Genomic DNA, 15,667 nt, shown 5'->3' with positions numbered 1-15,667 from the left:
TGTGGTATTAAAATATTAGAATAGATATCAGAGTATTTCCAAAACACAAAAAATAGAAATCAAGGACTTGTAAAAAGAGACATACTACAAATGAGAAAAAATTTAATGAATACACAGGATTTGTTAAACATTATGGCGGGAGATATTTTCAAATGTTTTAGTAATTGAAAACAGCATGAATAGGTAAATGCACTTTAAAGTAGGCACTCTGATGGACTTGGGTAATGCTCCCATGTAGAATTTGCTCTCGTTAACTTGGATTCAATCCTATATTAATTTCTTTAAAAAAATAAGAAAAAAAAAAAAAAACCTGTTCCTGATGTACAATTAGCATGCTCTAGGATCTTTAGTTTGCATTTCACAGGAGTGGACTTTAGATAATTCTTTATTTTCAAATTTAATTGCAATAAGGCTTAGTTGCAATTAGGTTTCAGTGTGCATCACACACACCCACACACACACACATGCACCATGATGCCCTAAAGATCTTCAGGACTGGTTCAGCAGCTCACTGTGGAACATAAACTTCTTTTAAATTGTTAACTGCTACAACATCTAGCTTCCATCCATCTCTTGGTCTCAGACAATAGCTCCAGACCGATCTTGCATCTTCATCCCTCAGCCATCAGAAGAAAACACGGGGAAGGAGAGGAAATGTCCCCTAACTTGGAGACCACCACTTGAAGCGACAGACCTTACCTCCTCCTGTTTCCCTTTGGTGCAATTTGGTCATGCGATCAAACTTGGCCGGAAGAGAAGTTAAGAAAATAGCGAGGTGTCTAGATAGCCATGCACCCAACTAAGATTCAGGGCATTTATTATTGAGGAAAAATGGGAGAATGAAAATTATGAATAATTAACAATCTCCTCCACTCTTTCAATATTTACATTTAGTCCTAGACATCTGTATGCTGTTTCATCTAGAGTCAACATTTGAATCTACTGGTCCATCTGAGAAGGATGGCAATATGAAATTGATTAAAACAAAATGTGTAGGGCATAAACAAAACATACTACTATTTTCATAACTGTTAGTATCTACTACAAAGCTCTTAAGTTTTTCCAGGTAGTTTCTGTAATATCTCAACATTGCTGGGTTCATCCCTATGACCTTGGCATGCTGCTTTTCCATCCTGAAATGACTTCATGACTCCATTCTCCTTTCTCAGATTTACACAACTTTCAATTCTACACATCTTTCTAAACCAAATACCAGTATTTAATTCTCCATGCATTTCTGATCACTCTATTATCAGGCACACTTCCAGTTCCTCATGGATACTAAAATAATCCAAATATTTGTTTGTTTTCTGAGTATATCACGATATCTAACCACAATTAGTATTACACTTGAAAAAAAAACTTTCAATATCTTACCACAATTAGTATTACACATGAAAAAAAAAACTTTCATGTCTTACATATAAAGTTTGTTTCCCTCGATTTTCTACTTTTCACCTAGTAGGAAATCACTTAATCAATAGTTTGATATGAAACTCACTGGAGCTCTAACAAAACGTGTCACATGCTTGTTTACAATACAGAATCCAACAAGAGCTCTGACACACCTGTGTGACACTGTTAAACACATGGGAGCCAAAGGGGGAAAGCAAAATTCTAATTGCTTCTTTTCCCAAGAGTTGATACCTGTGAGATATGAACCTAGTGGGAGTTCACTCTCGTTTTTCCTTATTAGACTCTATGAATCAATATCCAGAGTATAAAATTGTCATTCATATCAACCAATCTTTACCAAGAGCCATTACTTTCATCAGAGGTCAGGACCAGTAACGTATCATTACCATGGAGGCTACTAGGCTATGACACCTCAACACCTAACAGCCCTGCAAGGTTAGTATTCAGACTATCCACCAGCATCATCAGATTTTCTTTTTCGCTTCAGAGAATTTGGGGAGAAACACATAGGTCTGAAATTTCGGGGAAGAAGGAGTGTGTGTCTGAATCCCAGTCCTGACTTTTATGCCTTTAGATCTTCTGCTGTGACTCTGTGCTAAGGGCTAAGTCACTTCAGTTGTGTCCAGCTCTTTGTGACCTCATGGACCGTAGTCTGCCAGGCTCCTCTGTCCGTGGGATCCTTCAGACAAGAATATGGAGTGGGTGGATATGCCTTCCTCCAGGGGATCTTCCTAACCCAGGGATAGAACCTGCATCTCTTACATTTATCTGCATTGGCAGGCAGGTTCTTTACTACTAGCACCACCTGGGAAGCCCTCTGTGGCTGCCTCCAAGTGCAATTACAAATGCAGCTAGCTTTTTTTTTTTTATCACTATCTGTCCTCACTCTAATATTCACACTACATTATGAGCAAGGAGAGGATGAGATGGTTGGATGGCATCACTGACTCAATGGACATGCGTTTGAGCAAGCTCTGGGAGATGGTGAAGGACAGGGAAGTCTGGTTTGCTGCAGTCCATGGGGTCACATAGAATCAGACACAACTGAGCAACTGAACAACAACAAATGAGCAAGGACTACTTTATGAGCAAGGACACTTAGCTGTCCCTGGCTGAATAAAATTATGACCAATACTTCCTTCTCTACTCACTTTGATGGAGGTAGTGTAAGAATTTTGTTCACTTATGTGGAGTCTATATTAACATGCTAAGCATCTTTCAAATGATTTTATTAAAAACTCATGTTTATTGATACTTATTCCATGTAAGGCACCATGCCAAACGTTGTATTGAATAAACACTCTAGTGCAGAAGAAAAATCAGTAATAACCCATAATAAATGATACAGGTTTATTTATGTACTAAATATAATATAAGAAATATATTTATGGGCACATAGAAAATTTTCTTATCAACTGGGTCTTCCACGGTTAAAGTTCTTAACTAAATTGACAACATCCACTGGATCATTGAAAAAGCAAGAGAGTTCCAGAAAAACACCTATTTCTGCTTTATTAACTATGCCAAAAGCCTTTGACTGTGTGGATCACAATGAACTGTGGAAAAATCTGAAAGAGATGGGAATGCCAGACCATCTGACTTACCTCTTGAGAAACCTGTATGCAGGTCAGGAAGCAACAGTTAGAACTGGACATGGAACAACAGACTGGTTCCAAATCGGAAAAGGAGTCCATCAAGGCTATATATTGTCACCCTGCTTATTTAACTTATATGCAGAAGACATCATGAGAAGCACTGGGCTGGAGGAAGCACAAGCTAGAATCAAGATTGCCGGGAGAAATATCAATAACCTCAGATATGCAGATGACACCACCCTTATGGCAGAAAGTGAAAAAGAACCAAAGAGCCTCTTGATGAAAGTGAAAAGAGGAGAGTGAAAAAGTTGGCTTAAAGCTCAATATTCAGAAAACTAAGATCATGGCATCCGGTCCCATCACTTCATGGCAAATAGATGGGGAAACAGTGGAAACAGTGGCTGACTTTATTTTTCTGGGCTCCAAAATCACTGCAGATGGTGATTGCAGCCAGGAAATTAAAAGACGTTTACTCCTTGGAAGGAAAGTTATGACCAACCTAGAGAGCATATTAAAAAGCAGAGATATTGCTTTACCAAGAAAGGTACATCTAATCAGAGCTATGGTTTTTCCAGTGGTCATGTATGGATGTGAGAGTTGGACTACGAAGAAAGCTGAACGTTGAAGAATTGATGCTTTTGAACTGTGGTGTTGGAGAAGACTCTTGAAAGTCCCTTGGACTGCAAGGAGATCCAACCAGTCCATCCTAAAGGAGATAAGTCCTGGGTGTTCATTGGAAGGACTGATGCTGAAGCTGAAATTCCAATACTTTGGCCATCTGATGTGAAGAGCTGACTCATTTGAAAAGACCCTGATACTGGGAAAGATTGAGGGGCTGAGGAGAAGGAGAAGGACGACAGAAGATAAAATGGTTGGATGGCATCACCAATTCGATGAACATGGGTTTGGGTGAACTCCAGGAGTTGGTGATGGACAGGGAGGCCTGGCGTGCTTCGGTTCATGGGGTCGCAAAGAGTCAGACACGACTGAGTGACTGAACTGAACTGAACTGAAAGGATCTTTAAAATCATGTGCATTTCATAAGGTAAAGGGAATAGAGTGAGAAGAGCTAAATAAATTTGTTGAGTCAAAAATGAGAGCCTATTATGCTCTTTTGTGAAATAATTAAATCATGTACCTGTTGAAACATTAAAAAGAAAACTTTTCTTGTCAGATGATATGAATCTTGGAATGACAAAGAATTTGGCTTGACTTTATTTAAAAACCATGGAAAATATTAATAATTTAAGAAGTTAATATTCAGTAAAAAAATTTCAAGCTCTATATTACCATATGTGTTAATGCAGAAAAGAGCAACAAAAAGATGTGCTAAGGAAAAGAAACCTTAAAACTCTGGCCATGACTAAAGAATAAAAATGTTGTTCAAATAAAGCATATTATAGAGAGAAGCTGGATAGATTAACAGTAAATTAACATTGACATTTTCTTAACAAGAGCCAGGGACAGGGCTAAGCTCTTTGTAAGAATCATTTTACTTAATTTTCACATGAAACAGATTTTTGCTTTTTCAGAGTTGGAGAGCAGACCTGGTTATCTCAAGATCATGTGGCAAGTATGGGGTTCAGGGAGGTTTCAATGCACTAATTCTAACTTAGTATCAGGGATTACGTTTGTGTGTTTAGTCACTAAGTCATGTCCAACTCTTTGCGATTTCATAAACAATAGCCTGCCAGACTCCTCTATCCATGGGATTCTCCAGGCAAGAATACTGGAGTGAGTTGCCATTTCCTACTTTAGGGGATCTTCCCAACACAGGGATCAAACCCTAGTCTCCTGTGTGTCATGCATCCCAAGCAGATTCTTATAAAAATTATAGAACCATGAAACAGTGAAACTGAGATGTTAAAGATTAAATGCCAAACATCAGGTGTTTCTTGTTATTAACAATGCCTGCTAAGTAACTAGTTATTCAGAACAAAATCAACATTTTGATTGTAAGATGTGGGTATTTTGATGATTGGAGTGTTTGTTTTGTTGTACAGTGAAATATTTCTCCAACAGTTTCAAGCAGTTATTTTTCTTCACTCTATTGATGACATATAAAATAAGCCCAATAACTCTTAAATAAAGCAATATGTTGAACTATGAGATACCTGCCAGGTGTCATATGAGTTGTTATTTTGCTAGAAAAACATTCCCAGTTATTTCATCCATTCTAATATGGAAAAATTTTTATCATAGTTCTGAAATTTTCCAATCTTTTTTCCTGTCATGTAAAGTATTGCATCTTGAACTGAACAAATTAATCCAACCATTGTTTGAGTTTTAACTAAGATTATGATTTTCTTTTTTATAGACTCTACTCATTATCTGTTCAAATATAAACTGAAAGTGAGTTGATCTCTAAACAAAGAACACATCCCAAAGTTAACCAATACTAAATTTAAATTAAAATTTCTATTTGTATTTTGCCTGTGTTCTACTAATCCTCCTCTCTATCATCTTTGAATTCCATAAAGAACATCTGCAAAATGCAGGATAATATTAATAAAAAAGACCAGAATAAATGAGACCTAGTATTTGTCTTCAAAAATGCATCTCATATTTGGGGGGAATATAAATAGTTTTCTCACCTCCTCCATCAACCATGAAGTACAAATTGCATGGAATAAACTTTGTACACTGATCCCCTGGTCACAGTGGTAGAATACATGACCTATACTGAGGTCATTATATTCTGATCCCCAAGATGATCAAAATTAGAATAAAGGAGGAGTTCCTGAGTCTGGAAATGCCACTGAGGTATAAGGATGATGTCTGCCACGCAGTTATGTTTCTGCCCTCTGGGATCAAAGTCCAGGGAGAAGGAAGTTGGGACATTAAAGCCGTAGACCTCAGGTGAACTGATATAGATAGTTTCCCATTCCTTCAGATATTTTGGGTTATGATTCTAGTAAGGAAAATAGCTGAAATTAATACAATTGTTTTTCATAGATTTATGAATCCTCTGTTAATTTATTAGAGAAAGCACACACTATTCTTACATATTCTGAGTGAAATAAAAATACCATGCCATTTTACATCAATATCATTAAGACATACATAAAGATTATGGGAATAAAGAAAAAATCTTCAGAGGTCTCAGTAGTAATGTTCACTCTGATTTAAAAAATCTACAAATCGGTATTTTCTCTTAAAATCTTACGAAATATTTTAATTATAAATTTTGTGAAGAAGTTTGTATTTTTTTTTTTTCTGGCTCAACTAGGATCATTGTTTGTCTCAGAGAAGCAAGAGAGACTCAGGAGATCTCTGCATCATGAGTCTCTTTTGATGAGACATCAAACAATGCCCTTCCCAGAATTACTCTCCCCAGCACCCACTCTCATGTACACACGTACACACAGACACTCACACACATGCACCCATGGGCATAAAATCTACTCATTTTCTCTTTCAACTTAGAATTGATTGAGAAGATAATGGACCCTGGAAATCACTCCTCAGTGACTGAGTTCATCCTCGCTGGACTCACAGATCAGCCACGACTCCAGCTGCCCCTGTTCCTCCTCTTCCTAGGAGTCTATGTGGTCACGGTGGTGGCGAACCTGGGCGTGATCACACTGACGGGGCTCAGTTCTCACCTGCACACCCCCATGTACTATTTCCTCAGCAGTTTGTCCTTTATTGATCTCTGTCAGTCCACTGTCATTACCCCCAAAATGCTGGTGAACTTCGTGACAGAGAAGAATATTATCTCCTATCCTGAATGCATGACTCAACTTTATTTCTTCATCATTTTTGCTATTGCAGAAAGTCACATGTTGGCTGCAATGGCATATGACCGCTATGTTGCCATCTGCAACCCCTTGCTTTACAACGTCACCATGTCTTATTACATCTGCTTCTGCCTCACGATAGGCGTTTATATTATGGGCATCACTGGATCCACAATCCATACAGGATTTATGTTGAGACTCTTTTTATGCAAGACCAATATCATTAACCATTATTTCTGTGATCTCTTCCCACTCTTGGAGCTATCCTGTTCCAGCGTCTATGTCAATGAATTATTGGTTATATTCTTAAGTGCATTTAACATTTTGATTCCTGCCTTAGTTATTCTTTCTTCCTACATCTTCATCCTCTCCAGCATCCTCCAAATCCACTCCACAAAGGGCAGGTCCAAAGCCTTCAGCACCTGCAGCTCTCACATCTCAGCTGTTGCTATTTTCTATGTATCTGCAGCATTCATGTACCTGCAGCCATCATCAGTCAGCTCTATGGACCAAGGGAAAGTGTCCTCTGTGTTTTATACCATCATTGTGCCCATGCTAAACCCCCTGATCTATAGCCTACAGAATAGGGATGTCAAATTTGCGCTGAAAAAAATTCTAGACTGTGCAAAACGTATATGAACAGAGCCAATATCATGATCCATATCAGTCATGTGGACTGATGAGGAATACCAATTCTTAATTATCTAGAATATATTTAATAAAGAAACCTTTATCCTTAATTTATCCTTTTGTAATAGGTGTTAGTAACCTGTTTTCTAGCTAATATGTTATTTGGACTCTGAGAAGTAAATACTTTGGAGATTAGGTCAGAACTAATAAGTAATAGAGGAGATTATTTGAAATTAATAAAAATTCTAAGATGTTACAGCTAATGTTCCCCAGTTATTAATCCATTAGGAGACCCATTCAAATTTGTATGTCTCTCTGTTGTTCAGTCACTCAGTCATGTCTGACTCCTTGTGATCCCAAGGACTGCAGCACACCAGGCTTACCTGTGCTTCACCAACTCTTGGAGTTTCCTCACATTCATGTCCATTAAGTTGGTAATGCCATCCAACTGTTGACCATTTCATCCTCTGTTGTCCCCTTCTCCTCCTTACTTCAATCTTTCCCAGTATCAGGGTCTTTTCCAATGAGTTGGCTCTTTGCCTCAGGTGGCCGGAGTATGTCTCTCTGAGTTTACTCCTGTTTTATTTTCATATTATGTTTCATTACATTAAATATTAGACCTCCTTAGTATGAAGTTTAAAATTTCACAAAGTTAATAATTGTGATTTTGTAATTTTTATATTCTAGTTTAAATCTCATTGAGTGGTAAAATGCTTTCTAAACTCAACTTTCAAAAAACTAAGATCTTGGCATCAGGTGCCATTCCTTCATGGCAATTAGATGGGGAACAAGTGGAAACAGGGACAGATTTTATTTTCTTGGGCTCCAAAATTCCCGTGGACAGTGACTGTAGCCACAAAATTAATAGACGCTTGCTCCTTGGAAGAAAAGCTTTGACCAACCTAGACAGTACTTTAAAAAGCAGAGACATCACTTTGCTGATTAAGGTCCATATAGTCAAATTACAATTTTTCCAGTAGTCATGTTTCGATGTGAGAGTTGGACCATCAAGAAGACTGAGCACTGAAGAATTGATGCTTTCAAATCGTGGTGCTGGAGAAGACTCTTGAGAGTCTCTTGGACAGCAAGGAGATCAAACCAATAAATCCTAAAGGAAATCAGCCCTGAATATTCATTGGAAGGACCATGCTGAAGCTGAAACTCCAATACTTTGGTCTCCTGTTTTGAAAATCTGACTCACTGGAAAAGATCCAGATGCTGGGAAAGATTGAGGGCAAGAGGAAAAGGGGATGACAGAGGATTAGATGGTTAGATAATATTACTAACTCAAGGGACATGAGTTTGAGCAAACTCTAGGAGATAGTGTAGGACAGGGAAGCCCATCATGCTGTAGTCCATGGGGTCACAAAGAAATGGACACCACTTAGGGACTGAACAGGTTTTTCTCTGATAATTTAGGTGGTAAACAATTTGCCTACAGTGCAGGAGACCCCCGTTCAATTCTGGGTCTGGAAGATTCTCTGGAGAAGGGATAGGCTACCTACTCCAGTATTCTTGGGCTTTAAAGAATATACCTGAAATGCGGGAGACCTAGGTTTGACCCCTGGATTGAGAAGATCCCTTGGAGGAGGGAAAGGCTACTTGCTCCAGTATTCTGGCCTGGAGAATTTCATGGAGTCCATGGGGTCGCGAAGAGTCGGACTTTCACTGGGAGACTTTCACTTTACTTTAACTTAGGGACTGAACAACAACAGACCTCATTAAGTGGTAAAATGCCTTATAAGTAATTTTTGCTAAATAATGGAGTACAGAAAGAAGGAAGAAGGATGGAAAAGAGGTTGAAAATGAAGAAAAAGAAGAATGGAGGTGTTGGGCTGCAACCCCTCAGGCTTATGGGTCTGCTCTTTCCCAGCTTTAAGATCAATGGAAGAGCTCAGAGTCAGTATTAAAGACATCAATGGTTCAATGGATTTTATGCTTCTGAAGCAAGATCCTGAAGGGACACCCCACCATGTGCAGCTCATGGATGGGCAGGGCATGATGACTGTCTTCACTCTGGGAAGAGAGGGCTGGAATGGGGGAGATCACCAGTCATAGGGGAATTGACCTCAGATAGCCTCATTAATTACCAGGGAAACCAGCAGAGGGACACATCTCTCACTGCCCCTAGGCAAAAAGAAATGACTAATAGCTGGGGCCTGGGGCAGAAAGTCAGTCATGTGAGTAAGAAGTAAGTGTGGTCAGGCAGAGGATGTACAGAGAGCAAGAAAACAGCCAAATTGAGTGTCTGATTGTAAGGAAGGAAAAGAAATGAGAAGATAAAAGAAAAAAAATTCAAATTTCTCTCCCTGAAACATGTCACTACATGGCATGTATTTTGCCTCTTTTTTAAATATTTTATGAGAAAACCTGTAAGAATTGTGTTGTTAATTTCTTAAATGTAAAGACCAGTGAAAGCATTTGAAAAGGTACTATAGCTTGCATCATGAACCACCATACAAATAATTTTATAAAGATTCTTCATGGGTGCATGCTCATTTGCTTCTGTCATGTTGGACTCAAAGACACCCTCTTAACTGTAGCCTGCCAGGCTTCTCTGTTCATGGAATTCTACAAGCAAGAAGACTGGAATGGGTTGCCATGCCCTTCAGGGATATTCCAGACACAAGGATCAAACCCATGTCTCTTATGTCTCCTTGGAAGGCAGATTCTTTACCATTAATTCCACCTTATTGTTGTTGCTTGGTTGCTAAGTCATTAGAATACTCTTTGTGACCCAATGGACTGCAGTATGCCAGGCTTTCCTGTCCTTTACTATCTCCCAGAGTTTGCTCAAACTCATGCCATCCAGCCATCTAATCCTATGCTGTCTTCTGTTCATGGGATATCTGGGAAGCCCCAAATCTGCCTTTAAAAAGAATGTGTTTCATTTAATGTTTCTGCAAGCTATGAAAATATACATATATTCAAATTTATGAATCTTGATCAGATCTTCCTTATCCTTGCTGATTTTTTATTACATTTTTATGTCTTATAATTAACATTGATTCATTTCATTCTATTTTTACTATATTGAGATTAAATCAAGACTATATCAAGGTACAGTTTGTCAAGATTACATCAAGAATGTATATACTCATTCTAAAAATAAAGTCCTCCTACCAAAAGTTTTGAAAATTGCATACACTGTGCACTGGTGAAACAAACACCTCGGTAATGATATGAAATATTTTTATCATTCTAAAAGGCTCTCTCATGGCCTTTCCCAGATATTCTCCCATGCCCCACTGCAGTCTGGAAATGACCTCATTTCTACTCTATAGGTTATTAGTTCTACTTTTCTAGATTTCCAGACTCTCATATAAATGGAATTATACAGTAGGTACTCTTTTACGTTTGGCTCATTTTAGACAACATGCCATTTTTAGGATTAGTCCATGTTTCTGCATGCATTTGTGATTTACTACTTTTATTAATAAATAATATTCCACCCTGTGCGTACAAGTACATATCACAATTCATTTACCTATTCATTAGTTAAGTGTTTGGGTTGTTTTCAGTGGGTTGTTAGTACCAGATCTTCTATGCTCATTTTTGTACACGTTTTAGTGTATACATTTGTGTACATTTCTCTTGGGTAAAATACCAAGGGGTAGAGGTGCTAGGTTATAACATAAGTGTATACCTGACTTTCTAAAATTGCTGCACAGTTTTCCAAAGTGGTAGCTCTATATCCTCTCTAGATGTTTCATGTTGCCTCAAAGTTTTGTAATTGTAGGTTTTTGTTTGTCTATTATTTACTTATGTATTTAATGCTAATTCAGTATAGGTATGTGGTGGTTTGTCACGGTGGTTTACCTTTAGCTTTCATTTCATAATGAGTACTGATTTTATTATTTTTTATGAACTTATTAACTATTCTTTTATCATCTTCTATGATATATCTGTTCAGACAGTTTTCCTATTTTTCATTGGCTTGATAATCTTCATGTTATTGTCTGTATTGTTTATACATTTTCAATAACAGTCTGTAGTGGCTTGTTTTAATTTTCTAATGATATCTTTTAAGAATAGTTTTTAAGTTGGACAAAACAGAGTTTGTCAACATTATATGGTTAATCTGTGTTCTAAGAATTATCAAGCAACTCCAATATATTAGATTTTCTTTAGTCTTTTCTCCAGAAGTTGAATAGTTTAGGCTTCATGCTTATTTGTAAAATTCATTTCATTTTTTTCCCCCCAAGTTCATCTTTATTTAGCTGTTAGGTAGATATTTCAGATTTTCTGTTTCTTCTTTTATTTTTAATCAAGTGAAATTCTTTTTAAATTTTACTTTGAGGCATGTAATCATAAAATAATCTATATAATAACAATAGGAGACTGCATATATGATTCTACATCCCCTAATTTGATGACTATTTATAGCCTCTTACTTAATGAAAGACAAAAGAGATGAATGTTTTAAACATTGTCATTGGTGTTTGTATTTTGACTTGTGTAATGACCACTTACTTTCTAATTAATAGCACATTGTAACAACTATAACAAAAAAATAATCATTATTGTTACTACTATTTTTCAGGGTGCTCTATACTGTGCTTAGTTGCTTAGTTGTATCTCACTCTTCGCAACCCTATGGACTGTAGCCCGCCAGGATCCTCTGTCCATGGGGATTCTCCAGGCAAGAATACTGGAGTGGATTGCCATGCCCTCCTCCAGGGGATCTTCCTGACCCAGGGATCAAACCTGGGTCTCCCGCATTGCAGGCAGATTCTTTACCATCTGAGCCATCAGGGAAGCCCTTCAGGTGCTATATCTCTGCTAAATAGAGAGTGAGGTTGCTTGTCCAAGTTTACCAGCAGTAAATGGTGGATCAGGAGATGAACAGAAGCACTTGGACTTTAAGCATACTCACTGAAGCACTATTTATACCTCTTCCCTCAAGCAAAAGATCTCCAAATTGGCGAATACTGTGTCAATTCTGGTATTACATTTGCATGAGTCTTTTGAATAAAAATATTAAATGTAATTTTTATTTCCTAATAAATAAAACTATTTAGTATTAAAAAGCTAAAATAATCTTTAGAACACATGTATATGTATCTTGTTCTCCAGCATCTATTTTATAATTATTGGGGAAATTATAAAATTATTAGTCATCATCCTTCGATTTTAGATTTGTTAGGAGCTTCTCACAGGGTTATGACAATAGCTATAAGATGCTTTTAGTTAGTCTCAAGTTAAAATATCCAAGTAACTTTTATTTATGAGTGTATCATCATATATAAGTACAGTTAGTATTATATATGAAAACAGAAATTTCAAATCTTACATATAAAATTTGTTTCCCTCAATTTTCCATTTTCCCCTTGTGAAAAACCACTTTAAGATATTGCTTTAGTGTATGTCTGTATAATTTCATGAAATTTTGAACTTTTAATTAGTTTGACATGAAATTTAGTGGGCTCTAACAAAATCTATTACATCCTTGTTTACGATAAATAACCTAACAAGAAAAAATAACCAGAGTTATGTGACACTGTTCAACACTTGAGAGTCAATGGGGAAATAGGGAAATTCTAATTATTTATTTTCCCAAGAGCCATAGTTGTGGGGTAAGATTCTAGTGGGAGATAATTATCATTGTTTGTTCCTCATCATCAGACACTTAGTATTGATACCCAGAGTATAAAATCCTCATCTATTAACCAACTTTTGCAGAGGGCCATCAGCTTCATCAGAGATCGACTAGTGACACAAAATTATTATCACAGATGCTTTTAGGCTATGACCCTCAACACCACAGAGTCCTGCAAGGTTGGTACTCATGACTATCCACTGGCATCGTCAGAATCATTTTTGCCTTCAGAGAAGTGGTGGGGGGGGGGGGACACAATTCAAAATTTTTAAGGAGGAAGTGTCTTAAACCCAGTTCTAACTTTTTAAATGTCTCCCTCCTGGTGCACTAACAGGAGATACAGGTAGCTATTTTCTCTATCTCTGCCTGTCCTCACTCGAATAGTCAACTCCCAGATGAACAAGTAATATTTTACCACCTATCTTTTCCCTGTTGAAGAAATTCATGGCAAACACTTTGTTTACTCACTTCAACTCTGGCACATCTGAGAGCTTCATTCACTTACGTGAAGTCTATGTTAACTTTTTGCTAAATTTTCAATCATTTTATTAAAATATCATCTTTATCAGTACTTTCTTTATGGAAGGCACTGTTTTGAGTTAATCATCAGGTACAGAAGAAAAGCTAGTAAATAACTAAATTAATAGAGATTAAAGTTCATGCTAAATGTGACATAAGAAATGTATTCTTAGGCACATAGAACATGTTCTTATTAACTGTGTCTTGCACTTTTTAAGGACCTTGATTACAGTGTCTTTACTATTAAATAGATTTCACAGGATAAGGGGGTAGAGTGAGAAAAGCTAAAGGAATTTGATGAATTGAAAATGAGAGCCTACTATGCTTTTTTGTGAAATAAATTATGTGATAGCTGTTCCAACATTAATAAGAAAACATTTCTTTAGCTGTCAGACAATATAAATCTCTGAATGACAAAGAAATTGATTTGAACTTATTTAGTCACTATGGAAAATATTGATAGCTTAGGAAGCTAATATTCAGTAAAAATCTTCAAATATGTATTACCATATGTGTTAATGTAAAAGAGGCAAGAAGAAGGTGTGCTAAGGAGAAGAAAATTTAAAACATTGGCCATCATTAAGGAATGAAAATGTTGATTAAATAAAAGATATATTGGAAAGAAACAATATATCAAAGGTAAAATAACATTGATATTTTCTTACTAAGATCCACTTAATTTTCACATGAAACAGATATTAGTATTTTTTTTTCAGAGAACTGGACAGTAGATGTAATTAACCCAAGGTCATAGGGCAAGTATGGAATTGATATGAAGTTTTAATCCATTACTAGCTTAATATCAGAACTTATAATAATTATAAATTCATTAAACATTGAAACTGGAAGAGATGTAAAAGACTATTTAATCCAACCAGCCATCAAGTGCTTATGTCATTAACAATATATCTGCTAAATAACTAGTTATTCAGGCTGAAAGCAACACTTTGACTAAGATCTAGTTATGTCAGAGTTGGAACAGTCATTTCAGTTTGAACCCAAATATTTCACCTGTAGTTTCAAGCAGTTAATTTTACCTCAGTCTCTTGATGGCATATAAATGACACCAATATGTCTTAAGTAAAGCAACATTTTGAGACGTGAGTTAACTGTCCTATGCTACATGAATTTTTGTTTTGCTCTAAAACTATCTTCAGTTTTTTCCAGACATTCTAAAGTGACAGATTTCTAGATCATTTTTCTGACATTTTCTAGTTTGTCTGTTACATTAAGTATTGTACGTCAGACTGAACATATTAATCCAACCACTGTTTGAGTTTTAATTAAGAATATAAATTTCCATTTCCTAGAATCTGCTCATCTTCCTTGCAAATATAAACTAAACATGTCTTGGTCTCTTAAAAAAATCACACAACTGACCAACATTATCCAAAATTGCTTTTAAACTAAAATTCCTAATTGTATTTTGCATGCACTCTACTAACCTATATCTCTACCATCTTTGAATTCCATAGAGAACACATGCAAAATACATGATTGCGCATGCACACACACACACACACAAACACACAAAGACCAGCATGGAATCTTCTGTTTGCCTTTAAAAACCTTTCTTATGTTTTTGGAATATGAATACTTTTCTCACCTCTACCATTGGCCATGAAGTTCAAATTGCATTGATCAATCTGAGTATACTGCCACACTGGTCACAGTGATGGAATACCTGCCCTACTTTTAGGACATCATATTCTGGTTCCTGAGATTATCTAAGGCTTCCCAGGTAGTGCTAGTGGTAAAGAACCAGTTTGCTAATGCAGGTAGTCATAAGAGAGTAGTGGGTTCAATCCCTGGGTTTGGAAGATCCCCTGGAGGAGGACATGGCAACCCAGTCCAGTATTCTTGCCTGTAGAATCCCATGGAAGAGGAGCCTCGTGGGCTATGGTCCATAGGGTTGCAAAGACATGATTGAAGCAACTTAGCTTGCACACGCACATGTACAAGATTATCTAAATTAGAACAAGGGAAGATGGGTTCTGGAGTTGGACAAGCTATGGAGATATAAGCATGATGTCTGCCAAAAAGTTATGTTTCTGCTCTCTGGGGTCATGGTCCAGGGAGGAGGAAGCTGCCATATGAAACAGCAGCCCTCAGGTGGAATGATACAAGTAGTCGTCCAGTGCTTCAGATATTTTGAAGTGGGATTCTAG

The 15,667-nt window shown here is 36.9% G+C and overlaps 1 protein-coding gene across 1 annotated transcript; it reads left to right on the top strand.

Moving 5' to 3' along the window:
- The first annotated feature begins 6,421 nt into the window (after positions 1-6,421).
- On the top strand, positions 6,422-7,390 carry LOC122705243. The gene has a single exon (XM_043920497.1). It carries the CDS (start codon positions 6,455-6,457, stop codon positions 7,388-7,390), a length of 936 nt encoding a protein of 311 aa, XP_043776432.1. The 5' UTR covers positions 6,422-6,454.
- The last annotated feature ends 8,277 nt before the right edge of the window (positions 7,391-15,667 follow it).

Source organism: Cervus elaphus, chromosome 2, assembly GCF_910594005.1.
Source record: "Cervus elaphus chromosome 2, mCerEla1.1, whole genome shotgun sequence".
In the NCBI taxonomy this organism is placed as follows: Eukaryota; Metazoa; Chordata; class Mammalia; order Artiodactyla; family Cervidae; genus Cervus; species Cervus elaphus.
The sequence above is the reverse complement of the archived record's forward strand: the minus strand, read 5'-3'. Positions and strand labels throughout refer to the sequence as shown.